The sequence below is a fragment of the Abramis brama genome, assembly GCF_963993115.1.
Source record: "Abramis brama genome assembly, chromosome: 3".
In the NCBI taxonomy this organism is placed as follows: Eukaryota; Metazoa; Chordata; class Actinopteri; order Cypriniformes; family Leuciscidae; genus Abramis; species Abramis brama.
In genome coordinates, this window is record NC_139965.1 from 22,760,054 (window position 1) to 22,787,457 (window position 27,404).

Here is a 27,404-nt window from a genome sequence, read left to right on the forward strand (position 1 = left end):
AAAAAGTATTCTTGAATCCTGGTCTGATTTCTTCCCACAGGAGCATTGATTCTGTTCCATATAAAGGTGTTGAAAGCTTCGATCAGAAGCAGTTTGAAAGTTTTAAAATCGGGTGAGGTCTAGTATATATTATCACACACATACCCTAAAATCATATTGAGGCCACTGAACTTTTGCTGAACATACAGTGAGGAAAATAAGTATTTGAACACCCTGCTATTTTGCAAGTTCTCCCACTTGGAAATCATGGAGGGGTCTGAAATTGTCATCGTAGGTGCATGTCCACTGTGAGAGACATAATCTAAAAAAAAATATCCAGAAATCACAATATATGATTTTTTTAACTATTTATTTGTATGATACAGCTGCAAATAAGTATTTGAACACCTGTCTATCAGCTAGAATTCTGACCCTCAAAGACCTGTTAGTCTGCCTTTAAAATCCATGTCCACCTCCACTCCATTTATTATCCTAAATTAGATGCACCTGTTTGAGGTCGTTAGCTGCATAAAGACACCTGTCCACCCCATACAATCAGTAAGAATCCAACTACTAACATGGCCAAGACCAAAGAGCTGTCCAAAGACACTAGAGACAAAATTGTACACCTCCACAAGGCTGGAAAGGGCTACGGGGAAATTGCCAAGCAGCTTGGTGAAAAAAGGTCCACTGTTGGAGCAATCATTAGAAAATGGAAGAAGCTAAACATGACTGTCAATCTCCCTCGGACTGGGGCTCCATGCAAGATCTCACCTCGTGGGGTCTCAATGATCCTAAGAAAGCTGAGAAATCAGCCCAGAACTACACGGGAGGAGCTGGTCAAGGACCTGAAAAGGGCTGGGACCACCGTTTCTAAGGTTACTGTTGGTAATAAAAGACGTCATGGTTTGACATCATGCATGGCACGGAAGGTTCCCCTGCTTAAACCAGCACATGTCAAGGCCCGTCTTAAGTTTGCCAATGACCATTTGGATGATCCAGAGGAGTCATGGGAGAAAGTCATGTGGTCAGATGAGACCAAAATAGAACTTTTTGGTCATAATTCCACTAACCGTGTTTGGAGGAAGAAGAATGATGAGTACCATCCCAAGAACACCATCCCTACTGTGAAGCATGGGGGTGGTAGCATCATGCTTTGGGGGTGTTTTTCTGCACATGGGACAGGGCGACTGCACTGTATTAAGGAGAGGATGACCAGGGCCATGTATTGCGAGATTTTGGGGAACAACCTCCTTCCCTCAGTCCCGCATTGAAGATGGGTCGAGGCTGGGTCTTCCAACATGACAATGACCCGAAGCACACAGCCAGGATAACCAAGGAGTGGCTCTGTAAGAAGCATATCAAGGTTCTGGCGTGGCCTAGCCAATCTCCAGACCTAAACCCAATAGAGAATCTTTGGAGGGAGCTCAAACTCCGTGTTTCTCAGCGACAGCCCAGAAACCTGACTGATCTAGAGAAGATCTGTGTGGAGGAGTGGGCCAAAATCCCTCCTGCAGTGTGTGCAAACCTGGTGAAAAACTACAGGAAACGTTTGACCTCTGTAATTGCAAACAAAGGCTACTGTACCAAATATTAACATTGATTTTCTCAGGTGTTCAAATACTTATTTGCAGCTGTATCATACAAATAAATAGTTAAAAAATCATACATTGTGATTTCTGGATTTTTTTTTTTTAGATTATGTCTCTCACAGTGGACATGCACCTACGATGACAATTTCAGACCCCTCCATGATTTCTAAGTGGGAGAACTTGCAAAATAGCAGGGTGTTCAAATACTTATTTTCCTCACTGTATGTCCACTGGCCTCACGGAAGTGCAGTCCTGCAAAGCCTTATAGTCCAGTCATTTTATGAAAAAAGGTTGAACAAATTGCAACAGAAGCAAACTCAACTGTTTTTGTTGAGGCTGGTTTAAAGTACTTCTTCCTGCCTCTATGTATTAATGCTCTGGGGAGCCTAAATGGGTTCCATTCAGACCTTAAAATTAAGTATTTTACTGTTATATGTCAACAAGATTCAACAAGACATTTTCACCTGGCTATACTTACCCAATGTTTAGATCTGTTGTGGTATTTATGCAAATTAGCACATACGTAATTAGATTATGCACCGTTTGTCCATGTTAACAAACAATTAAAAAAAACTTGTAATACATTGTTTGTTTGTCTTGATGTAAGTAATCAACTCAGTAATTTTTGATGGTGATATCTAAAGGTTAAAATTTTTACCCTATTCACGTAAGAAAAAGAATGAATAGGCGAATGAATAGGCTATATTTGGGTCTTTTTCGAAACTTTCCCCCTAATGGGATTCTTCGGGACTTTTTTTTTTACTTACTCAGGACATATTGAGGATACAAAATCAGTTGAGTTTGCTTCTGTTGCAATTTGTTCAAGGTTAACCCCCATTTTGGCTTAAAATGACTGGACTATTAGTCATGAAAAATTTATAAGCAATGGCGATTTTCATAACAGGACTACACTGAAAATAATCCATCAACCCTCAAAGTGAATGCTGCTTTCTCTTCAATATTTAGTGTTATAATGACTCTGAGTGAGGGGCAGTTTTAGCCTAGGTGTTGGTTTGGCTCAATAACTCTGGGCTTCCCCTTTAGCCCACATGCTGTTATGTATCCCCATTTCAGCAGATGACATTCCTGCTTTCACTTTCTCATTGACGATTGGTGGTAACTTAAGATTTAGGAGCAGATTTGTTCATTGCGTAGGTATTTTTGCAGCTTAAAGGTGCAGTAAGCGATTTTTGAAAAATGCTGTTGAAAAGTGGATACACGTATGTAACCAATCAGCGGTTATACACTCATGATGGGGGAGGAGAGAGCCAAGTGCACAGCACATACATTAGCAGAATGACTATAGAAAGAGAGAACTACTGCTTGTTTCCAGAGGCGGACAGAGTACACAGCTTCATTACTTGAGTAAAAGTACAGATACCCCTTGCTAAATTTTACTCAAGTACAAGTAAAAGTACTACAGTCAGATGTCTACTTAAGTAAAAGTACTAAAGTACTTGTTTTTAAAAGTACTTGAGTATCAAGAGTACAAGAGTACATTTTCTAAATATTGCATTACTACTGCCACAGTGCTTACATTGGTAAACACAGCAAACACTTGAAGCGAAAACTATGACTTCCCTAATGAATATTCATGAGTCTTCCCCTACCATCCTGGGGAAAAAAATACTCCCGGGATGGACCTGCTGCGTCTTCGTCTCTTATCTAAATCTGACCATGGAGTTGACTTTGGCGGAAAGCTGAAGGTGATTGCTGATAGGCTGTCCCAATCAGTGGCGCCTGCACAATCCAATCACATTTGAGAGGGAAACAACAAATTGAGGGTTTCCGAGATGTTTCTTTTTTCCTTTTTTTTTATTTTTTTTTTTTAGAAGTAGTAGTAATGGGTACTCACAGTTATGGATAGAAATGTAGTGGAGTAAAGAGTACAATATTTGCCTCTCAAATGTACTTGTGTAAAGTCATGAGTACTCCCCAAAAATGATACTCGAGTAAAGTACAGATCCCTCAAAATTGTACTTAAGTACTGTACTCAAGTAAATGTACTCCGTTACTGTCCGGCTCTGCTTGTTTCTAGCCTGGCAAGCCAGACCTACATCAAGATGTTAGACATCAAGATGTTACCCTGGCTGCAAAATACATTTTGCTGCCGCTAGGGTGCGTCTAGATTTCTAGGCTAGCTTGTTTCTGGCTCGTTTCCAAAGACTATATACAGGTGCTGGTCATAAAATTAGAATATCATCAAAAAGTTGATTTATTTCAAGAATTCAACTTAACAGGTGAAACTAATATATTATATAGACTCATTACATGCAAAGTGAGATATTTCAAGCCTTTATTTGTTATAATTTTGATGATTATGGTTTACAGCTTATGAAACCCACAAAATCAAAATCCCAGAAAATTAGAATATTACATGAAATCACACAGTAATTACACAGTGATACCATGGTCATTGAACCAGGTTTTGGTTATTTTGGCAGTGTGGGCAGGTGCAAATCCTGCTGGAAAATGAAGGAAGCATGAAGTGCTCTGAAAATGTCCTGGTAGACGGCTGCGTTGACTCTGGATTTAATAAAGCACAGTGGACCAAAGTCCTCTTTTCTGATGAGAGCAAATTTTGCATCTCATTTGGAAACCAAGGTCCCAGAGTCTGGAGGAAGAATGGAGAGGCACACAATCCAAGATGCTTGAAGTCCAGTGTGAAGTTTCCACAGTCTGTGTTGGTTTGGGGAGCCATGTCATCGGCTGGTGTTGGTCCACTGTGCTGTCCACTCAACGCAGCCGTCTACCAGGACATTCTCAGAGCACTTCATGCTTCCTTCAGCAGACAAGCTTTATGGAGATGCTGACTTCATTCTCCAGCAGGATTTGCACCTGCCCACACTGCCAAAAGAACCAAAACCTGGTTCAATGACCATGGTATCACTGTGTAATTACTGTGTGATTTAATGTAATATTCTAATTTTCTGGGATTTTGATTTCGTGGGTTTCATAAGCTGTAAACCATAATCATCAAAATTATAACAAATAAAGGCTTGAAATATCTCACTTTGCATGTAATGAGTCTATATAATATATTAGTTTCACCTGTTAAGTTGAATTCTTGAAATAAATCAACTTTTTGATGATATTCTAATTTTATGACCAGCACCTGTAGATCATCACTGCGGGTTTCCCCTTGTCAAGGGGTTTCACTTTTCTTTTGCCTCCATGTGGTCATATATTTTGTATCCAAAAGGTTTGTAGGCCTACTGACATTTTAGCAGGCGGCATTAGGCTACTCAAAGTGAATGCATCTTTTACTTTCAGTATTCATTGTTAATCACCGCTTTGAATGAGGCAAGATTTATGATGTGTCCTGAATGTACTGCTTGCTTATAGATCAGGTGGTCTGGATTTTCCCTTGTTGGGATTTCCCCCACATGTTGTCATTTATGTTTCCACGTGCAACAAGTTTGTGTCCTCCATTTCAGCAGCTTTCTCATTGACGACTTCAAGTGAGAAGCAGGTTTATAACTAGGTAGGTAACAGCTACTTTTTGTATTTTTTATCTCTTAAAACTTCTGCTGAACAAACACAATCTCATATAGGCTGATTCTAACGGGATGAGAAGCTTTAGTAGCCTGACCTCCGGAGGAGAAAGCGATTTCGCTAGCGATTTTTTGTTTTTGTTTAGTTTTGTATAATAAAACGTTTAGAAATGCTGTCATATAGGCTAATGTACAAGCCTATATACTTACTTTAAATGGGGTCTTAAAATATGTAGCCTATTCGCATAGGATCAGTTGACAAATGTTTATGGGTCAGTTTCTTTTTTTTTTTTATTGTCAATTTCGTTTGTTAAATGTAACGATTTTTTAAAGATATTTTTTGTATTTCTTAGCAGTTCACTGAGGCCCCCAAGTGGACAACGCTGGTTGAGGAGCACCGTTGTAAGGCATATCCACACGAGGGAGACTGTGAGCAGCTTCTCTAACTCCAGCCTGCTCACTCGCACTAGACTCATTAACGCTGGAGGAGACGCGCAGCTGACATCTATTGTACTTTTCTCATTTTCTCATCCCGACACTCTACGTGAGTATGCTTTCAGAGCTTGACATTGAAAGTAATAAATGTTTTGTACCTCATACTGAATAGTTCTTTACATCTCAAACTGAAATTGAACTTACGACTGAAATGAAACGTTTAAATAGAAAGTGGTCATGAGTTGGTAAATTAGATTTATTTTCAAGTGTTTTAATAGCAGAGCGAGTTTTCATGTGTTGGTGTGTCATGCAGTATAACATATTTTCTGTCAGTAGCTATTACTACAGTAATGGAGTTAACAACACTCGCCTGTTCACTCTATTTAAGTTTTCTACTTTGGATTTAAAGGCTAATTAAATTCTGTTCACAGTTTAGCCTACTTCTGCGTTGTTTCTCGCACTCATTGTCATAATTTCGCTTTCAGTTTATAACAATTTGATCCTTCAGTCCTTCTGGGAAGAGCTATTATCAGCCGAGATAAAGTAGCAAGCATGTACCTATTCTTCACACTCCTCACAATAATTTGCTTGAGTTATTTTTGTTCAGGGTTATTAAAAAGCCCGTTTCCCCCGCCTGCTCATTGTCCTTTTTTTTCCATTTTTTCCCCCCCTTCAATTTAGTCTTTTTAGGGAGCTCTCTTTGTGAGGATGTTTAATGCACTGGTTATGAACTGTAATATGAGATCTGTCGTATGTAGGTCAGGTCGGTTTACAACTGTAAGTGATTTGGCACGTCAGTTGAAATAGACTTTTTCTGTTTGGAGGCGAATAGGAATTTGATTGAGGTGAACTAAGTAGCTAAAGTTTGAGTCTGTCTGCCTACAAATTAGGTTGTGTGGATTAAGTTGAACTATACTAACTTACAAAATAATGCATTAATAGCCTAATAACAGGAATATGTTACACTAATACTTTATTAACTCAAGTTCAATTTATAGTCAGTTGTTTTTGCGTAAAACCAAGTGTGTGCATCCATTATATTTATTTTACTTTTTTTATTGTTTAGAATTAGCTGATTGCAAATGCACCAATAGGGGGGGAAAATAATAATTGAGATCTTTACTATCTCTCCTAGACAACAATAAGAAAATATGGAGCTCAATTGAAGACTTATTGTTAATAATCTTGAGAAAAATACCTCAGTAATCTCACGTGTCTCCTCTAAGATATCTCAGCATTTCAACACATTCTATTAAAATCAGGCCTAAACGAAAACACTTTGCATCAAATTGTCCTAAAACCAAATGATTTGGTCTTTGATATCCACTTTATTTTTTTATTGCTCCTTTGGTCTTACTGTATGTCAACAATTGTCTCATTTAAGTCTACCTTCATTTCTTAGAATTGTAGGACAAGCATCTGAGACAGTTAAGTTGATACAATAAAACAAAACGAATCTGAGCTTTGCGCGAGTAAACTCTAAACAATAACACGAGTAAACTCTTCAAGTTTGCCTGCATTCCACTGATAGGTGATGTTTCAGACAGAAACATCTGTCCCTCCCTGTTGTTTAAAAGTTGTTGCTTTTTTAAACCATAGTCATCATTCATCATAAAATGTTAATAACTTCTCTGGGACATTTTAGTAGCTAATCGCACAGCCCACTTTAACATGACTGGTGGCATCAAGTTGGTCTTTGTGTTCAGGTGGAGAGAGATTAACCGTCCTAATGAATGTACGCCTTGTTTCTGGCTGAAGTAATGGTGGAGAGACAAGGCCATTGGCCCCTGTGGGCTTCCCCTTATTTGGGGTTTCGCTTTTCTTTTTTCTGCATGCTGTGTGGAGTGTGAGACTGTTTAGTCCCTCAAGAGGGGTTTCTCTGCACCCCTTTATGCCAGCCCGCATCATGGTTGCAGTAGCAACCTGTTTGGCATGTGCACGTTCAAATAAAATTTTCATGAAAATGACAAAGCATAGAAAGGGGTTAAATTATCAGCTTTAGGCTTCATTTAGTTGCTTAGTCACTTGCAAGTAAGCTCAGACACTTTATATAAAGCACACTTGCTCAATCAGCATTTGTTAATTTCCACAACAGTTGTGCACTTGTAAGTTTTCTTTGGATGTTAAAGTTGAGGATGTCATCAGTTTGGTGGTAACTTTAAGGCTACTGGGCTCCTGAGTGTGTGGAGTTTCTCCTTTTGTTCGATTTGAAAAGCGTGGCTGAAAGCTGCCGTTGTGGTGGTGGGAAATCAAAGCTGGTCCTATCGCTGTGAGTGTGGGGGAGGGTGGCTGGAGAGTGGAGTGTGAACTAGACTAGAGCCTCACCAGTGTACACTGTGTAGATGAGCTGAATGCTGATGAACCTCAAAGGATACTTGCTCGCAGTGGCTGTACTCATTTTGCAAGCATTTAATTGGTTTTCAGCTTTAAAAACCCCTAAGATGAGGTTTAAAACTAGTCCCAGACTAAAATACATGTTTGAAACGTTTTAACTGAAAGCAACTTGCACTGGCATATCTTAAAATATGTCAGTGTCATTGTTTTGCCTCAAGATGTACACCAGTAATGTTTTTTTTTCTAAGGCACGTTTATAAAAGCTACTTACATTTCCTAATTGAACTAAGGCCTAATCCTGGCTTAATCTAAGCCCTGTCTGTGAAACCAGGCCCTAATGTTATTTTGCAATGACAGAGATAAGATAAACTTCTGCTGATAAACTGTTTCGGTTAATATATTTGATCAGATCTTTCCCTGTGGTGATGTGCTGGCCTGATTCAAATGTTAGTGCGTTGTGACACACTTTTTGTCTGTCTGACTGAGATTGGATAAGCTACATGTGTGTTGGCACTCTTTTAAGTAGTCATAATAGCTCTGTGACCTTCATATGTGGTATATCAGCTCAATGCTGACCTTGATCAGAAGCATAACAGTGTTCTTATCAAGGTTGAATTTGTTTAAAATCTCTTTTGTTTATGTCTCGTGTAAGACCCTGTACAGATATTAGGAAATTCACTTAAGGTAAAAATAAAGCCTTGTTTCTCTCTGTAGAACGAGGAGGAAGTGCAGGTAATTTGATTCCACAGACTTTGTCGCACGGGACATATCAACGTCTGAAAAAAACCTTACGATCTCTCCCAAGGTGGAACATTTTTTTAATTGAGCTGGTTGGCCTCAGCTCAGCAGCACTGTGATTCTTCTCTTCAAAACTAAATTGAAGCAAGCAAGTTAAACAAATGTTTGTTTATTCGAGGCTATTCCTCACAAGGTTAGTTCCCCATGAGCTGATTAAAAACTACGTAGAAGTTAATGTAAGTTTGCTTGTGAAGTGTTTTTTTTTCTTTCTGTAAGATAACTTTCTAAAAAGAAAACGGCACTCTGTGGACAGATATTCGCTTTTGGGATATTTTAGCTTTTTTGGTCCATTTTTTCTTTCTATTTTAGACACTTTTATCCAAAGCAACATTTTGAGTGTATTTATATACATTTAAACACACACTTTGGGGTTGGTAAGATTTTTATTTTTGAAAGAAGCCTTTTTAAAATACAGTAAAACAGTTATATTTAAATATTTATATTTAAAGTTATATTAAAATATTTTACTACAATATAAAATAATTGTTTGCTATGTTAACATATTTAAATATGTAATTTATTCATGTGATGGCATGAATTACTCCAGTCTTTAGTGTCACATGATCCTTCGGAAATCATTCTAATATGCTGATTTGGTGCTCAAGAAACATTTCCGATTATTATCAATGTGGTTAACGGTTGTGCTGCTTACCATTTTTTCAAGAATCTTTGATGGATAGAAAGTTCAAAAGAACAAAATTTACATGTAATATAAATATTTATAACATTATAAAAGTCTTTACTTTAATACTGGATAAAATTATAAATTTCTTTAATTAATATGAAATATTATTATTATTTTTTTTTTTTTTTTTTTTACTGCCGCAAACTTGTAACCATAAAATATTCTGCTGTTTATATATTGACACTCCCATTCAAAGGTTATGTTCAGTGGTTTAATTTATATCACTATAAAACTGAAGTGGTTCTTCAGATGTAGTATCTCTGAGTGGTGGAATGAAAGTCCACCCATTCATCTCCACTGCAAGAAAGCTTTGAATGAGCTCCTGTGTTTGTCTATAAATGGCTCCAGCAATGCTGTTTTGTCCATCTGTGGCCTGATCTGCTTTGTGTTGGTGCTCTATATCTGCTTATCATTACTCACAATTCTTTCGCCCTCTCTGAGGTCATTGGACGTGGCGAAGTGTGCCACGCAGCACACAGACCCACAAATAGCACGAGAAGTATAATACTAACCTATTAATGATAACCAGAATGTGGGTCATTATCTAAAAAGAGTGCTAACAGCCATCACACAGTCCAGAGGAGAGTATTGACATATCCTGTGGATTTTAGTTCTGTGTGCTCCATATTGATCTGATGGTGACAGCATGCTGTGTCTAAAGGCAAGGGGATGCTGTATTGAATTTTTTAAACTCCAGCAAACATGTAGCATGATGAAAGAGTACGTTTGCTTACAGATTCTATTTTTTATTTAGCTCGCATCACTAATCCTGCAAAAAAAGTTATTGTAAGCCATCTGTTTATCTGTTATGCCCTGTTGCTCATTTGCAAGGGCGTAGATTTGGTTTGAACATTGGGGGGGTTGAAGTTTGGGTCTGCATATTTTTCATGTGATCATGGTATAAATATTGGGGGGGTTGTAATGCATAGATTCAACCCCCCCACAAACTACGCCCCTGCTCATTTGCCATTTTTCTTAATCTGTGAAATAATTTACTTCTGTTTCCCTGTTTTGGATTTTTACAGGTCAGCAAAATGGGGAAAGGATGCATCGCTGCCACCAAGTACTTCCTGTTTTTCTTCAACTTAATATTCTTTGTAAGTCTCACTTTCTAGTATTTAAAGAACAAGGAAAAGTTCAGTTAGTTGAATCATTTGAATGTCAACTGCTTTGTGCTTTGTTATTGTTCCTTGAATAGAACTAATAAAAGTAAGATCACTAATAGAATGTTAGCATTAGATGGAACACTTTTCAATAAGGTTCAATTTGTTAACATTGTTTAATGCATTATGTATCATGAACTAACAATGAACAGTCATTTTTGACAAGGTTGATGTGAATGTATAAGTATAACCTATATTATTCATTCATTTGTTAGTTTCTAACACACTAATGTAAAAAATGAACCGTGCCGAAGATTAGTAAATGCTGTAAAATGATTGTTCATTGTTAGTTCATAATACCTAATAGATTAACAAAAGTAATCAAATTGAACCTTATTATTAGTGTTACTACATTAGGCATGGGTGATCTGTTCTGGGCAAGTTTTCCAAATGTTCTGAGGACAACTTTCCCCCAGCTTGTTTCTTTTTATAAATGATGATTTTTAGCTCACTGCTAAAAGCTGATGTCCCAGTTTTCTCAGTTTGACTGACATTCACTGAACCAGTGATAACTTCGCTGTATTATAAATAAGTCATTACTGTTTAAGGTCTTTCAGTTCATGGAAAAAGCCACATGTTTATTAGTTACAGGTGCTTCATAGCAGCCTTGTATCTCTCTGTCGCAGGAATGCACTCTAGTTAACATCCAGATGAAGTGTTTGCCATTTGTTACCCAGACAGTTTACTTTTTCTTGGTCTCAGAGAGAGAAACAGCCTGTTCTCCTTTGTCATCCTTGGGCTTGTTCCATGTAGGAAAAAAGAAATCTCTGATCCAAGTTTATTCTCTGCAGGCGAGGGTGCTCGGGCTTAAAGGGTACAGGAAGAGTCAAATGATCATTTCCAAGCATTTGGAATGCAACCAGTATGTTTAAATGAGCCAAGCAAAATGTTTTATGAAAGTCAAAAATATGACGACAACATTATGAGAGGAAGGTCTCAGATTGGTGGTTGCTATTTTTTATTATTTGCAAGATCCTTTTATCTAAAGTGACTTAAAAATTAGGAACATCATAAGCAATTTATTATAAGAGCCATCAGTATTTGCAGTACATAAAGTTTTAAATATACGACTAGATTTAGTACACAGACTTGAGCAGAAATGAAATACAGAAAAAAGAGTGAAATTTCAAAGAATGAAATTATTTCATTTTATATATATATATATATATATTAAAATAGTTCATCAACAAGTGTTGCTGGATTTGCCTTTGTCACTTCCCATTCCCAATTTTCCTGTTTCCATGCACCTTATTTGTGAAGTTGCACCAGAGTAACTAAAGAATCGGTACACAGAAGTAATAAACCTTAGTTAAACTCGGTTAAAAAAGCATTTTGACAAATGATAGCGCACCAGCATGTGCCCTGGTGTTATAAATGAGGAGAGTAGATGGAGCGCTTGTTAGCGAAGACTGTGGTGCTGTTGGACTCCTGCAACATCCGCTGCGCTCCCCCTCCCCTCCAGCCACTGCCACGCAGAAGCACAGCCCAATCAGTCCCAGATGTGAGAAAGAGTCTGGAACCCCGCAGTTAGAGATCAGGGAACAGTTCATAGCTTCCTACGGGCCAGGATTAGTGTGTTTGTTACATACTCTCACACACAAGCACACAACCTTCCTGTCTTTCAGGGAACACATTAATACTAGAGTTTCCAGCTTTAGCTCTGTCCAAGAGATTTGGAGTGAACAAGTTGCAGCTTGTAAACTGAAATGTGGGGCCCCTCGTTCCCCTCCTGTCCTACACTATATGATTGATTCTCTCATTCCTTTTTTCTTTCCTCTGCCCCCCCTCCATTCTTTTTTGTCTCTCTACAGATCTTCGGAGCTACGATTATGGGATTTGGACTGTGGATCCTCCTAGACAATCAGAGCCTCATTGCAGTGTTGCGTAAGTTTCTGCATAAAATGTGTGCAACAAACCATAAAATGTCATGTAGTTAAAGAAGCAGGAAAATTATGCTCCTAATAACCTAAATCTACTCTCACAGCCATTTTCACTAGGATGGTTTGAAAATGAGTTCACATTAATCTAAAAGGCTATTTAATGCCCCATGGGATAGATCCTTTGCTTTTAGTTGGTTGTAGTAAAATCCAGCGGAAGTGGTGATAAGAGTTGGTCGTTGATCTTGTCTTTTTATGCTCTCATTAGTGAAGTTTTATCCCGTTGTACCTTTGAATGAAACCTTCTGGGCTTGTGCACCAGTGACTCCACTTTTACAGGGCCATCTGTCTCTCGTTTTGCTCTTGTTTGATGATAACCATTAGTCTCATCTTAAAGCATATGATTCAGGCTTTTGGACAGATTGTTCACGATGGGCTCTGTATTTTTCATCACTCCTCCCCCTGCACATTTTCTGATCTATTTTCCATCCCAGAGGCCATTGCAGGGAGCTCTGGGTCACTAGGTCTGGTCTTACAGACACTGCCAAGCAGGCTGGAGCTACATGTTCACAGCTGGCTCTGGATCAGCCATTGAGTTCACGGCTCTGTGCGCGAGCCAGGCAGGGCCTGTGTGTGACATAGCACGTCTGAGGCAGTCTGCAGGTGCTCCCTCGCTGCCACACAGGGCTCTTTTAGCGGCTGACTCATTAGCATGCATCACGTCAATGCTCAGATCAGGCCTCTTGTTGCATTAGACATTGGAAAGAACAAATTAACACTGGTGAGCAAGTATATCCAAGTAGGGAAAAGAATGAGCCTCTATCTGCCTCCGGTCTTAATCAGTTCAAAAGTTTGGTAAGATTCTTTAAAGTTTTTAAAAAAGAAGTCAAAAATGCTTACCAAGGCTGCATTTATTTAATCAAAAATACAGTAATACTGTGAAATATTATTACAATTTAAAATAACTGTTTTCTTTTTTAATATAGATTTTAAAATGTAAACTATTCCTGTGATGGTAAAGCTGAAATTTTAGCTTCATTACTCCAGTCTTCAGTGTCACACAATCCTTCAGAAATCATTCTAATATGCTGATTTGGTGCTCTTTGTGTCAACAAAATTACTGAAAAATGTGGTCAATAACAAAGGGTTTTTGATTTTATCAACAAAAAAATGCACCTCATTAAGATATTGTGAAGAAAAAAATAACACTGCAAGATATTAATAGTGCAATGTTTTGAAAAGATAAAATCTAGAAAGAATATGAATTTAAATCCTTAGACAATAATGTTTTGGATTGACTTCCTTATGCGGCGTAAGCTGAAACGGATCAGTGAATGTATGCTGGTTTAAATTGGCTCTTTCTCATCAACTAAATTTAGAGGCCATTTCAGTCCAAGTAAAATTGACAAATAAATGAATATAACAAAAGAATGTGTGCAAATGAACAATGCTCAAAGCACATTGACAGTCCCTAAATTTACAAAATGATTACAGTAGTTGACTTGGGAAAAGTTTTCAAAGGTTGTCTTGTAAAATGTAGTGTGCCTGACCCAAGACTTGAACCCAGTCTGAGTGGCTGTGCTATAAAAAGTTTTTTGTTTGATTGATTGTTCAGAGCAGAAAACTGATTGTAAGAAAGCCCAGGCTCACGCCATAGCACGATACCAACAGCAGTGAATCTGTCAACCTTTAGTACTCCTCCTATTAACGTCATAATTCTTCTGACAGACACATTCCTGCAGTGCACAGCGGTCGCATGGCTGTTTGTTGGGACTCCCAGCCATGCATGCAAACAGTGAGCCCTTTTACCCATCGTAAAAAAAAAAAAATTTAAAAAAAAGGTTTCTGAAAATCATTGTTTTTCTAATCCAGATGCCAGTGGCCTTCACCGGCTCACTGATCCCTAGAGGATTTTCCTGTTTCCGTTAGATACCATTAGGCACTTCAACAGCATGGGGTTGTTTGAGATTTACAGTACTGAAGTTAGAAAGGCCCACACATTTGAAGCTGAATTGCAGACACACACGTTTAATGCTTTTATTTGTAATGCCATTGCCCATTCTTGGGGTTTGGGTATTGGATGGAATAATTGAAACCGAATTGTTGCATTCGGAAATGGTTTCCTCAGCCAAATGCTTTGAACTTGGTGACTGCTGAGCACAGTGGTCGAACTTACAAAGGCATTTGCTTTGTTAAAGGAAAAAGGTCTTGTTCTTTATTCTTCTATTGTTTATGGCGACAGAGAATTTCGATAATATTTACCACATGGTACAAAAGAGCCTTAAATCACTGTTTCCAATTTAAAACACTCTGCCATTTTTTAAAAATCACATTAACAGCTGTTTACCAATAGTTAAGTCAAACATTTCAGAACAACCAACTGCTGTGAATCTTGTAAGAATTTCTCCACAACGAACAGAATGGGCTGAGATGATTCCCTAAAAGATAACTCACTTCACATTGTTCCTTAGGATGCTAGATTTGTTTGCTTACTTGTGACTAATTGCAGTCTGCTGGTTCACAGTTTCCACCTTCTAGGTTTCCCAGTATCTAGTTCTCTCTTAATCATTAATTATTAAATAGCCTGAATTATGTAAGATATAGATCGTGCCTTCTCAACCGTGTGAAAAGATGAACTCATTGTGTTATTTGTGCTTTGACGAATGCTGTAATCATCAGGGTTGAGCTGGTCATCTCATCTAAGTGCTGGGTTTCGTAATGATGATTACATCAGGTCACATGATAGGCCATTGTATCCTCTGCACCCACAGTCACACAGCGCTCTGCTCCACACTGTGGTATTGTTTGTAAGGCTGTCTGTGGTAATGTTGTTTTTGCTGGGGAGCCATTGAGGTATTTTGAGGCTGGATGATATGACAGAGGCTTTTCAGTATGGCGTTCTGACAATACACATGAAAGCCTGACTGAAGCAGGACCAGTTGGAGAATGTGCTGCTTCTTTGAGGTAAAGCCACAGAATGTCTGACTCAACTGTTCAATGGCGTACAGTGAGCATTGCACTGTACTATAGTTCGTCACATCAAGATTGCAAGGGAGACCTGCTAAACCCATCTCGACGTTACACAATGCATATTCATGAGGACAACCCGAGACTGTATTTACTGGCTTGGAGTATTTGACACCAGAATTAGTTTGTAATGTGCAACAAACCATATAAAAAGTGTTGATGACACTTTAGCATAAGGTTTAATAAGGTTAAAGCATTTACTTATCTAGATTAATGCTAATTTATAACTATAATTGTTCATCATAATTTTTTTTCTAATTTGTACAACTTGAAATGTTAAAAATGTAAACTACCCTATAAAAGATAAAACTTTTTTTTTTAAAGTCTCTTATGCTCACCAAGACCTGATTTATTTGATCATAAATACAAACAAAACAGTAATGTTGTGAACTATTGTTATAATCTGAAAAAAATGAAAAGAAATTCTAGTGTATTTTAAAATGGAATTGATACTTGTGATGGCATCTTCAGGGTCACATGATCCTTCAGAAATCATTATGATTTGGTGCTCAAGAAAATGTTATTATTATTATTATTATTATTAATGTTAAAAACATGATTAAATGTATTTTTGTGGAAATGGTAATACTTTTTTTCAGGATTCTTTGATGAAAAGAAAGTTTACATCAATTAAATGCTTTGCTTAAAAAGCAAAAGTTTCTTTAAAGGGACTGTGTGTAGGAATTTCTCCCATCTAGTGGTGAAATTGTATTTTGCATTCAAACGAACAATGCTCTCCAGCGCCTCACTTTTTCAAATGCTTTCAATGCGCTTTCATTGGTTACCCGTAAGCCAATCACATAACGTTTGGTTATGCCGTGTGTTATGCGCATGCTCAGCCGCATCTAACTTGCACTGTAAACACATGTATGATGCGAAAACAAAACCATCGAGCGAAATACCGGAGTGAACATGGCTGTGAACGACTTTTGCAGATTATGTGAAGAAAATCTACGCATCCACGGTACAATCAGCGTCTACGTCACGGCTCTCAGCCCGCCCTCTGTTTGTTGATTGGCCGGCTGTTTTCAGGCCGGAGGAAAACGGAAAGCTCTGACGCTGTCTCAGACTGAGTACAGAAGCAAAATAAAATTGAGCGGAAGTACGAAGTCTGACGTAGTCAGGCTAGGTGAACAGGTTTGTTATTTAAAACAAACTGAAACTTGAAACAACGAAAAAAAGAATGTTACAGTATGAATTACTGACTGAAAAACATTAAAACTCGTTATTTTTTTGAAGTACGTGCATTAGATATCATCATCATCATCAGAGCCTTCTCTAATGTTACTTTACTCAATAGCTGCTATTCATCAAAGAGCCTGTTTAACTTTTAACTATAAATGTTCTACTGTCTATATAATAAAGTACACAACCAAGCAATGAAAAAAAGCTTGTAATTAAGACCGTAACATTGACTTACCTGTCGAGAAGAAAGCAGGCAACTTCAGCGTCTCTTTTGAAAGCTTTCTCCTGCATTAGCTATCCGGACACGTTTCCTTTTACGGTCTATTTTGGACTTTTTCGACGACGAGGACTCATCCTGTGACTCAGCATATGTATGAATGAACGGTGTATAAATAACCGTGCAGTGCAGCCTTTTAAACTTGCCGCGGGAGTGACAAGCGCCTCTCTCTGTTCTGCTCCTCCGCTTCTGCTGGCTTCAGTCACGTGACACTGGCTCTGAACGAAAACGCGTTGTGGAAACGCGTTGGCCTAGTACTTTTTGTCCCTTACTGCTATTATAGTTTTTCAAGATGGCGGAACTACATGGAAGCCTCCGTGGACCTACCCGTCCCATGTTTATAAAGATAATAAATTCTTCTTTTACGAGGATTAGTTTGATCATTGGCATAGGTATTTGTACATCATTGAGGGCATATTTATTAATAAAAATATTATTAGATAATAAAATACACATAGTCCCTTTAAAAAAGCAAAAAAAAAAAAAAAACTTTTACCGACCCCAGACTGCTTAATATGTAGAAATTTACATTAACCAAGATTAATAAGTGCTGTAACCGTATTTTTCATTGCTATTTCATGTTAACTTATGCATTACCAATGTTAATGTTTAGAAAGTGTTACCAAAGTGTAGAAAATAAGGGCTGTTTACTGAGTTACTTCTAATCAACACAATTATGAAATGATTCGTTTGTAACCAGGATTGTGTTTGTGTTTCTCACTAACAGAGGATTCATCCATGGTCCTAAAGGTGGTCTCCTATATTCTGATTGGCGTGGGCTCATTCTCCATGATTCTGGGATTTCTGGGCTGTCTGGGGGCCATATACGAGATCCGCTGTTTGCTCGGATTGGTAAGACACAAAAATGAACCAGCCCTAAATGTTCAGCACTATTTTTATCTATCCTAATTGAGTTTTATTTTGTGTGTGTGTAAGTCATGTTTTTTATGTCAAAGTGGAACTTTTGCTATCATGTGGAAATTTGCCTTGCTAAGCAGTTTCATGTCACACGATCCGAGTATACTGGACAGAACCAGCTGTTGCGTTTCTGTTGCACATATATGCAGACTGTGCAGTACATATGTGAGACCGACATATGTGGTGGGGGTGCACATGGATCTGTGATATCTGAATGCACTGTCTTTTTCTTTCTCTACAGTACTTCACCTGTCTGTTGCTCATCCTCCTTGGTCAAGTGGCTGCTGCCGTTCTCATCTACTTCCAGCGTGATTCGGTGAGTTAGTGAACGCCCTAATGTGGCTGCCGTAGAGGGATTGCTCATGAGAAAATTCATCAGTCATCATTTACTCACCCTCATGCCATTCCAAACCTGTAAGACCATATTTCTTCTTTGGAATGCAAAAGAAGATATTTTGAAGAATGTGTGTAACCAAACAATTGTGAATCCCTTTTTTTCTATTGTATGGTCTGAAAATATAGTTAAAGTCTATGGGAACTAAAATAGTTTTGTTACAAACTTTCCTCTTTCGTGTTCCATAGAAGGAAAAAAAAGTCAAACATGTTGTGAACTAGATAAGGGTGAGTAAATGATGTCAGAATTGTCATCAAGCCTGTCATCAAAATTGGAGTGCAAGACACTTATGGCTTGCATGTTCTGTGCAGTTAAACACTTCGGAAAAGTTGAAGCCAAAACTCCATGTGTTCCATTTTCCAGCTAGAATTTCATTGTGAAGGTTTTGTTTAGATTTCTGGAACAGCTGGAAAAGAGGTCAAGAGAATCAGTGGCTGAAAATGAAATGATATCGCCCCCTATCGCACATACCAAAAAATACACTTGGAGTCTTTGCAGGGCATTTGAGGATCGCTGTTGTTGAACAGACCTTCACTATGATGACCCATGAGGGGAAAAAAAATCACACAGGAGAAAGATGAGCAAAGGGTTGACCACAAACAAACACTTCACTCACACACACTTCACTCACACCTCCACCTAGGTCAGCCAGCAGCAAGTGTGTCTGAGGACACTATAGGAAGCATCTGAGCAGGATATGCAGTAAATCATGAAGTATTTGGAACAGGTAGATGATAGACTTGGTCCTTTTTTTGCTCATCTTTCATTTTGGACATAAATGCAAAACGGCTTGGAGGCTAATACAGAAAATTTGCCTCCACTACAAATGCAACACGTGCTTTTCTAATGGAAAAGGAAACGCTGTTCCATTTTAGTAGCTTAGTAACTTTTTCCTCAGTCAGCAGTGTGAATCTCATGTCAAATACCTGGGGCTAGAAAAATAAACCACTGACCCTTTTAACTTTCATTGCAGTTGAGGAAGGAGACAATCGAAATTGTGTCCCAAGTCATAGAAAACTACACCGGACAGAACAAAACCGCAGAGCAGGCCTGGGACTACCTACAGAGAACAGTGAGTTGAGAATGGGCGAAACTCATGTGTTGTCTTTAATTCAAGTTTGAGACGTGTATTAAATGTCATTCGAATGTATTGCCATGAAAAACACTCGGTTTTTGTGGGAGGTTCAAGCTTAGGAATGTAGAAATGCTTGTTGGGTTGACCGAGTTTAACCTTTCACAACATTATGACTGTTCCCTGTTCATTTTCTTGTATGATGGAGAGATTTTAATGGGTTGAATAATCCTGGTTTATCGTTTAGCCAACATTATAAAATGCTTCATGCCCTGTTGTTTCTTGTTTGTGTGTCTCAGATGCAGTGTTGTGGCTGGCTTGGAAGGGAGGACTGGAATGTGAACCATATGATACAGAACAGTTCAGAGAATTTGTACTCATGCTCCTGCCACAATGCTTCCCTCCAACCATTTAATGTCACAGACAGCGGCTTCTGTTCGGACGCATCTAATAAATTGCCCACCTATGAGACGGTATGGGAAATCTTAGTCACTTAGTCATTTTAGCGTGTTAAGTGAATCTCTCCATGTTTCCCTATATTTTCGTGTAATTCTGTGTTGTTAAAACGATAGTCCAACCCAACATAAAAATGTGGTTACAAAGCTGTATGACTTTCTTTCTTCTGTGGAACTTTGTGTTAACCAGTTTCGGGCCCATTGACATTCTTCAAAATATCTGTTAAACAGAAGAATGGAAATCATACAGGTTTGGAACTACATGAGGGCAAGTAAATGACAGAATTTTTATTCTTGGGTGAACTATCCCTTTAAGGTTGTTTGAAATGGTAGATAAATAAGATCTACTTTTGCTGAACACCGAGGGCAAAGTTATTAAGATACCGGTTTCTTTAATAATGTTATGAATTTTGAGGTGGATGATTTCAATAACAGGTTAGTTCAGGTGAATAATGTTATGACAGAGTGTTTTTCTGTCTTCATCAGGGCTGCATGGATAAGGTGGGGAGCTGGCTCTTCACAAATTATGGCATTATTTTGGGAATCTGCCTTGGTGTGGCTGTCATTGAGGTATGTTGTATGTCCTCCAGCCTAGGCGTCATGAACAATACGCCTGTGTATTACTAAGAAACCGTAGGGTGTTTATTATCAATGCATTTTTTAAGCTACATTGGGCAATGAAATGTAACATGACAATTTTCTGTAGATTACACATTTTCATTTTGATCTCAGTGTAGTGACTTTTCTCCCCCCCCCCAACAGCTCCTTGGTATGATACTTTCTATGGGCCTTTGCAAGACTGTACACCAAGAAGACTACACCAAAGTGCCAAAGTACTGAGGAGGAAACACAGACACTTGCACACAAATGTATTCAGTCCTTCCTTATTTGCTTGGAACAACAGATCTCCCTCTTTTTCTACAGTATATACAGTGTTTCCAAAAGATAAAATTTAGGGTTGTGTTTAGTCATGAGATTTCACTCTTTGTCAGTAACACTATCGCCTGATATATATATATAATCAAGCCTTTTTAGTCCAGTTTTAATAGCCCATTGTAATGACAGTCTGAAGTGCAGAACATGAAAGCTGCCCACGTAAATTAATGAAAAGCGTATGAGTCCTGGTGCCCCTCAAATGTCTATTTATATACAACAACACTTTTTAACACCCAGGCTGGCCTACAACGTATTTGCTTTGATATTTCTTCATTATAGTGACCCAAACTATGAGTTAATAGCCTATTAAACTTCGGTTTATGCTTTATAGACAACGGAAAAACCACAAAGGCCTGCTTTTGTTCAAACAAGGGACTTTTCTTTAGCATGTGTTTGTTTTGTGTATACATAGACTGACACAATCTCCACCCTGCCCCAGTGGCATGTCCCAAATAACAAAGTTGGCTGTGTTATAGTCTGTCATTTATGTTTGTACATCAGTGTTGTTGCCTTTGTTTATATTTTTTAGTGTGTATATAATTTTAGCTTTCATTTGCATGTTGATTTTGACAAGTCTTGGGAGTCAAAATGTTCCCTTTTTTTGTACAGATGATAAATTTTTATCTTTTTCTACATGCTTAATCTGAGCATATCTGTATGAGCATATTTGTAAGGAAGTACAATATAAAGCTATTCCTTGATGATGTGAACCAAAATGAAGATTAGCCCCCAAAGTTGACTGCAGACTTGTTTTAATTTTATTTTTGATTGCATTGATCCTAATTTAACTGGTTTACTCTGACACCGCTATGACTTTAATTGTATACTTGTTATGACAAGTATAAATGGAAAAATGCTAACAGTGTTTTCTTTGTCATCTTTAATAGTTCTGTTAAATACGTAAAACTTAAAGTTCTTAATAAAAGGTAAAAACTTATGTTACTGTTTTAAAAAAAAAAATCATTTTTTTTAATACAGGGAATATGGTCCCCAATCAAGTAATTATAAAATGATAAAAGTATTGTAACTACATGTACCTTTCTTAAGCTGAATGTGTTACAATAAATGACTCACCACACCTATTTGTGCTCAGTGTGTTTATTCACCATGTACTTTTGCAAGATCTTCGCTAGGTGGCGGTAGCACATCTGTTGTGCTATGGTTCACATCTACTCTATGGTTCAACTTAATAAAGTGAACTGGGAAGTGGTGGTCAACATCTCACATTTGCATAATAGGCAAGTAAATAAAAACATACCCTGTATTACTAAATCACCACAAACAAAACTTTAAGAAAACTGCATTACAAAAATCTACTTGTAAAATATCATTGCTTGTGCTTTTTGTTCACTTCTGCAGCAGATGGTGGTCTTCCTCAAATGGTCATGGTGGTCTGTGTTTCTCCTCAGTGTTTATGTGAGGTATTAAATGGCATAACCCACCCTTCTTTCTCTCAACAATAGAGGGTTCATTGCCATCTGTTGCCCCCTTCATATCCGGCCTGCCCTGCCATCCTGTTTTCAGAAGACCATGTCCATTACTTTCCAGTCTTGCCCAGGCGTCACACATACTCATGATCAATTTCTCTTTTATAGAAACATGTCAAGTGCTCTGAATGTAGTAATAATAATAATAACAACAACAATAATAATACAGATAAATGCATCATACTATGGATTTTCATGCTGAAAACCTTCAGTAGGCTACAGTGTGTTCTTTTCTTTTTTTTTACCTGAGCATTTAGGGTATCCATTGATCTATGGTAATAATGCAGCTCAAAGAGGATGTCGGTTTCCTCTCCCAGCCTTCTGATAATGTTCTGTTCCAGGTCTCCAGAGCTACACTTGTAATTATAATGCTGTAGGGATGACACTGGAGCTGAGCTGTCTTTTGTCAGAAAGCAGTCTGGAATAACGCTCTGATCATGTACTGCTAGTCTGCCAAACAACAACAGCTGCTGCTCTTTGCTGTAAAAGCTTTCATAGACAGCAGAATTATTTCATCATGTAGCTGTATACAGCTGTAGAATGCTTATGTTTTTATTAAGTAGTTTTTAAACTGCATTTTATAAGCAATATTTGCAGTCAAACATGGTCTCTACGAGAAAGAGCAGCTGACAGGAAGCCCCAGAGACATACACGAGACAGAGCTGTCATTCACACACACTCACTCTCTTGTGACCGAGTCATACTCTGCTCACCCTCATTGAATTTAATCTAATTTCACTTCACAGAGATGGCTAATGAAGGGGAGGAGGAAGTCCACTAATAAAATGAGAACCAAAGGGAAGTTCAAAAAGTCAAATCAGCTCTGAATTACTACTACATTATGACTCAGCCCGCATTATTTTTGCTTTAAAAATAAATAAATAAATAAATTCGTGTTCATTATATTATACGGTGCCGCATTGCTGCCACATATTTCCCCCCCTCAATTATGTTGTAGTAACGAGATCTTATGTCGTTAAAACGACATATTTTCTTGGCCTTATAAGGACATGTGTAGTCATGTACAAAATATGCTTTTATCCACATAAAATTGATAGCCTATCACGCCTTATCACACTTCTACGTTCAAAAAGCTTAAGCAAATAGTACATTTACATTTAGTCATTTAGCAGACGCTTTTATCCAAAGCGACTTACAAATTAGGACTAAATTAAGCGAGTCATCATGAAGAGGCAAAAACAACGCAAGAAGTGCTCAAAATACGAAGTTCAGGCATTATTCAGAGTAGCATAAGCCCGATAAGCGAGGTTTTAAAGGGAAAGGGAAGTTTTATTTTTATTTTTTATGAGGTTAAGTGCTCACGGAAGAGATGGGTTTTCAGTTGTCTTTTGAATGTTGTCAGGGATTCTGCATTCCGGATGAGGGTGGGGAGATCATTCCACCAGCATGGAACTGTGAATGAGAATGTTCTGGAAAGTAATTTTGTGGCTTTCTGTGATGGAACCACGAGACGTCGCTCTTTGACCGATCGTAGGCTTCTGGTAGGGATGTAGACTCGTAGGAGTGAGTGAAAGTAGGAGGGAGCTGAGCCTGTGATAGATCTGTAAGCAAGCATCAATGCCTTGAACTTGATGCGAGCAGTGACGTGGGCCCTCTTGGGCTTGTTGAAGACAAGACGAGCTGAAGCATTCTGAATCATTTGTAGAGGTTTAGTTGCACATGATGGAAGTCCGGCCAGAAGAGCATTGCAGTAGTCAAGCCTAGAAATGACCAGGGCCTGGACGAGAAGTTGTGTTGCATGCTCAGTAAGGAAAGGCCTGATCTTCCTGATGTTTTGCAGTGCAAACCTGCATGATCGAGCTGTCTTTGAAATGTGATCTGTGAAGGTCAGCTGGTCATCAAACGTTACTCCAAGATTTCTGACCGACCTTGATGGGGTGATTTATGATGATTCTAGCTGGATAGTGAAGTTGTGCTGTAGAGACGGATTGGCAGGGAGGACGAGAAGCTCCGCCAGACAGCTTGAGATCCGTGCAGCTACTGTGGGATCATCTGGTTGTAATGAGAGGAAGAGCTGTGTGTCATCAGCATAGCAGTGGTAGGAGAAACCGTGTGCCTGTATGATGTGTCCCAGTGATGTGGTGTAGATGGAGAAGAAGAGGGGACCAAGAACTGAACCCTGGGGAACCCCTGTGGTCAGTTGATGTGCTCTGGATACCTCGCCTCTCCATGAGACCCTGAAGGACCTACCTGTGAGATAGGACTTGAACCAGTGGAGTGAAGTTCCTGTGATGCCCAGTGATGAGAGGCTGGACATAAGGATCTGATGATTCACAGTGTCGAAGGCAGCAGACAGATCCAGGAGAATGAGGACTGAAGATTTGGAAGCAGCTTTTGCGATCCGTAGGGCTTCTGTGACCGACAGTAATGCAGTCTCAGTTGAATGCCCTTTCTTGAAGCCAGATTGGTTGACATCCAGCTGGTTGTTTAGAGACAAGAAGGATGTTACCTGGTTGAAAACAGCTCTTTCAAGTGTTTTCGCAATGAATGGTAGGAGAGAGATAGGTCTATAATTCTCTACAGATGATGTGTTTAGTGTTGTTTTTTTAAGCAGTGGAGTAACCTGAGCCTGCTTGAATGCTGTAGGGAAAGTGCCAGTATGTAGGGATGAGTTGATGATGTGTGTGAGTGCTGGTAGAAGTGTGGGAGAGATGGCTTGTAGAAGGTGTGAGGGGATGGGGTCTAGAGGGCAGGTGGTAGGATGACTGGAGAGGAGAAGTGTAGATACTTCTTCCTCGGTTAGCGGAGAAAAGGAGGACAGAGGGATATTGGCTGTGGAAGGGGTCAGACTGGGTTCCTGTGTGTGTGGAGCTGAGAACTGACTGCTGATAGTTGTTGTTTTGTTGGTGAAGAAGTTCGCAAAATCGTCAGCAGTTAAAGAGGAGGTGGGTGGTGGTGGAGGTGGACAGAGGAGAGAGTTGAATGTCTTGAAGAGTGATCGTGTGTTGGAGGAGCTGTTGATCTTGTTGTGGAAGTATGAAGATTTTGCAGCATGAACATCAACAGAAAAGGAAGAGAGGAGAGATTTATACATACTCAGGTCAGATGTGTCTTTTGATTTGCGCCATTTCCTCTCCGCTGCCCTGAGTTTGGTCCGGTGTTCACGAAGAACTTCAGATAACCAGGGGTTGGAGGGAGTAGCGCGTGCTGGCCTGGAGGAGAGAGGGCAGATATTGTCTAGAGAAGATGGTTAGAGTGGAGCATAAGGTATCCGTTGCGGTATTCACATCCAGAGATGAGAATTGTGAGGGTGGGGGAAGACAAGATGACACGGCAGAGGAAAGGTGGGAGGGAGAAAGTGAGTGCAGGTTTCGCCTGAAAGTGACTGGTGGTGGGGTTGGAGGTGCAGGGGTAGAGAGTTGTAGACTGAAAGTAATGAGGAAATGATCTGAAACATGGAGAGGTCTCACCAAAATGTTGAAGTCACCAAAGACTAGAAGTGGGGTGCCGTCCTCAGGGAAAGAGGAGAGCAGCACATCCAGCTCCTCTACGAAGTTACCCAGCTGACCTGGGGGGCGATAAATGACTACAATATGGATCTTATTGGGAGTTGTAAGTGTAATAGCGTGATATTCAAATGAGTTGTTGTTGCATAGAGAAGAGAGTGCTGAGTATTTCCAATTGTTAGAAATGAGAAGCCCTGTGCCCCCACCCCTCCCAGACTGGCGAGGGGAGTGAGAGAAGGAGAAATTGCTAGAGAGAGCAGCGGGGGTTGCTGAGTCTTCTGGACGAATCCAGGTCTCAGTCAAGCCCAGGATACTAAGAGTAGAATGAGATGCAAAGGCTGGAATAAAGTCAGCTTTATTGACTGCTGACTGACAATTCCACTGACAATTCCACAAGACGAGCTGAAGCATTCTGAATCATTATATTCTTTGCAAAAAATATATTCTTTGATTCTAGTACCAGCCCCCAATCAGGCAAAATTCATCAATGAGGCCCTTTTAAAAAAATATATTTTATTTAGGCCTATAAGTTTTTTTTATATAATATATTATATTTTGTTAATAGGCTATATCTTCATTACCTAGAGATATAATTAAACAAAAAGTAGTCAAAACACATCTAACAGAACAACCTAGTGTTTATTTTTTACAACATTGTGATTTTTTGTTTAATTAACGAAATGTCACTCTTCGTCTTTATGACAAAAGATACAATACAATACAAAAATCTTCAAGATACAGCCTACAATCTTCACATGTATAACGGATTGTCACCTTATAAACAGTCCTTTGTGTGGTGGAATAAGCAATGCTATATAGAAATATATGGTTAGTATCTTAATTTAAACTTTATTTTATTATTTTATTAGTCCATTAACTTATTATGCTAACTCAACTAATTTAATGTAAAGAGCTGGATACTAATTACTAATTAAATAATGTCAAATATTAATTGTAGGCTATTGATTAGAGTTGCCATAGACTAAAGATTTTTCTAGACTAGTAGTCATTCTTTTAAGCAATTAGGACTAATCGCACATTTATATTCAATCCTGGGTGAATATAGCCTTGTGGTCAGTACACTCTGGAATGACATTCATTGCTTTTCAGCGTTCAAGTCCCGGTTCGTCAAACTTTCTTGATACTATACTGTCCTATCATAATAAAAGGCAAAATCAGCATTTATTAAGCCATTACATCAACACCTCTCATAATGGGAGTGGGGGAATGAATTCCGACAGCTGAAATATTTGTCCTCAGATTCTGTTCCCCCTATGTTTATGTAAGGGTTGCCCGACGAGGTGACCATTATGTAAGGGTTAATGCCCTTCGAGGTGTCCATTATCAGGTATTATACCATGGTCTGGGTGAATACTCGATTCTGATTGGCTGCAGGGTGTCCGTTAAAAAGTGATAATGGACACCTAGGAAAGGCGTCCCGTCAATTTGCCTGATGACAGTTCTAAATGATTGCGCTGGCTCAAACTCACTGATCAACTGCTGCGGTCGGGTCGCTGTGGCCACGTTGCTTGGCAACGCCTGTATACGGGAGATATTAAATAGTGCGCTCGACTTAATAAATAAAAACCCTCACGATTTTTACTCTAAAACACATTAAAGTATTATTAATTGATTAAATATTTCTTTCTTTCGTAAGTAACCATGGTATAAGCGGGTTAATGCCCTTCGAGGTGTCCATTATCAGGTTTTAACGCTGCGCGTCGGACGGTTCACGCCTCGCCGTCGTCCATTAAAACCTGATAATGGACACCTCGTCGGGCATTAATCCTTACTTAATGGACGACGTCGGACGGTTGCCTCCGCCGAAG

The 27,404-nt window shown here is 38.9% G+C and overlaps 1 protein-coding gene across 1 annotated transcript; it reads left to right on the forward strand.

Moving 5' to 3' along the window:
* Nucleotides 1-4,920: 4,920 nt before the first annotated feature.
* Nucleotides 4,921-21,699, forward strand: cd82a (CD82 molecule a). Its single transcript, XM_084109805.1, has 10 exons — nucleotides 4,921-5,055; nucleotides 5,419-5,609; nucleotides 10,343-10,414; nucleotides 12,292-12,364; nucleotides 17,574-17,698; nucleotides 18,006-18,080; nucleotides 19,132-19,230; nucleotides 19,530-19,703; nucleotides 20,172-20,255; nucleotides 20,448-21,699. Exons 3-10 carry the CDS (start codon nucleotides 10,352-10,354, stop codon nucleotides 20,523-20,525), a joined length of 771 nt encoding a protein of 256 aa, XP_083965931.1. The 5' UTR covers nucleotides 4,921-5,055; nucleotides 5,419-5,609; nucleotides 10,343-10,351; the 3' UTR covers nucleotides 20,526-21,699.
* The last annotated feature ends 5,705 nt before the right edge of the window (nucleotides 21,700-27,404 follow it).

Bases quoted from the DNA above. Each gene is read 5' to 3' on its own strand.
- cd82a (XM_084109805.1), top strand. From the start codon at position 10,352: ATGGGGAAAGGATGCATCGCTGCCACCAAGTACTTCCTGTTTTTCTTC. The intron at 10,415-12,291 runs GTAAGTCTCACT...GTCTCTCTACAG, and splicing joins TCTTCAACTTAATATTCTTT to ATCTTCGGAGCTACGATTAT. The intron at 20,256-20,447 runs GTATGTTGTATG...CCCCCCCAACAG, and splicing joins TTGGTGTGGCTGTCATTGAG to CTCCTTGGTATGATACTTTC.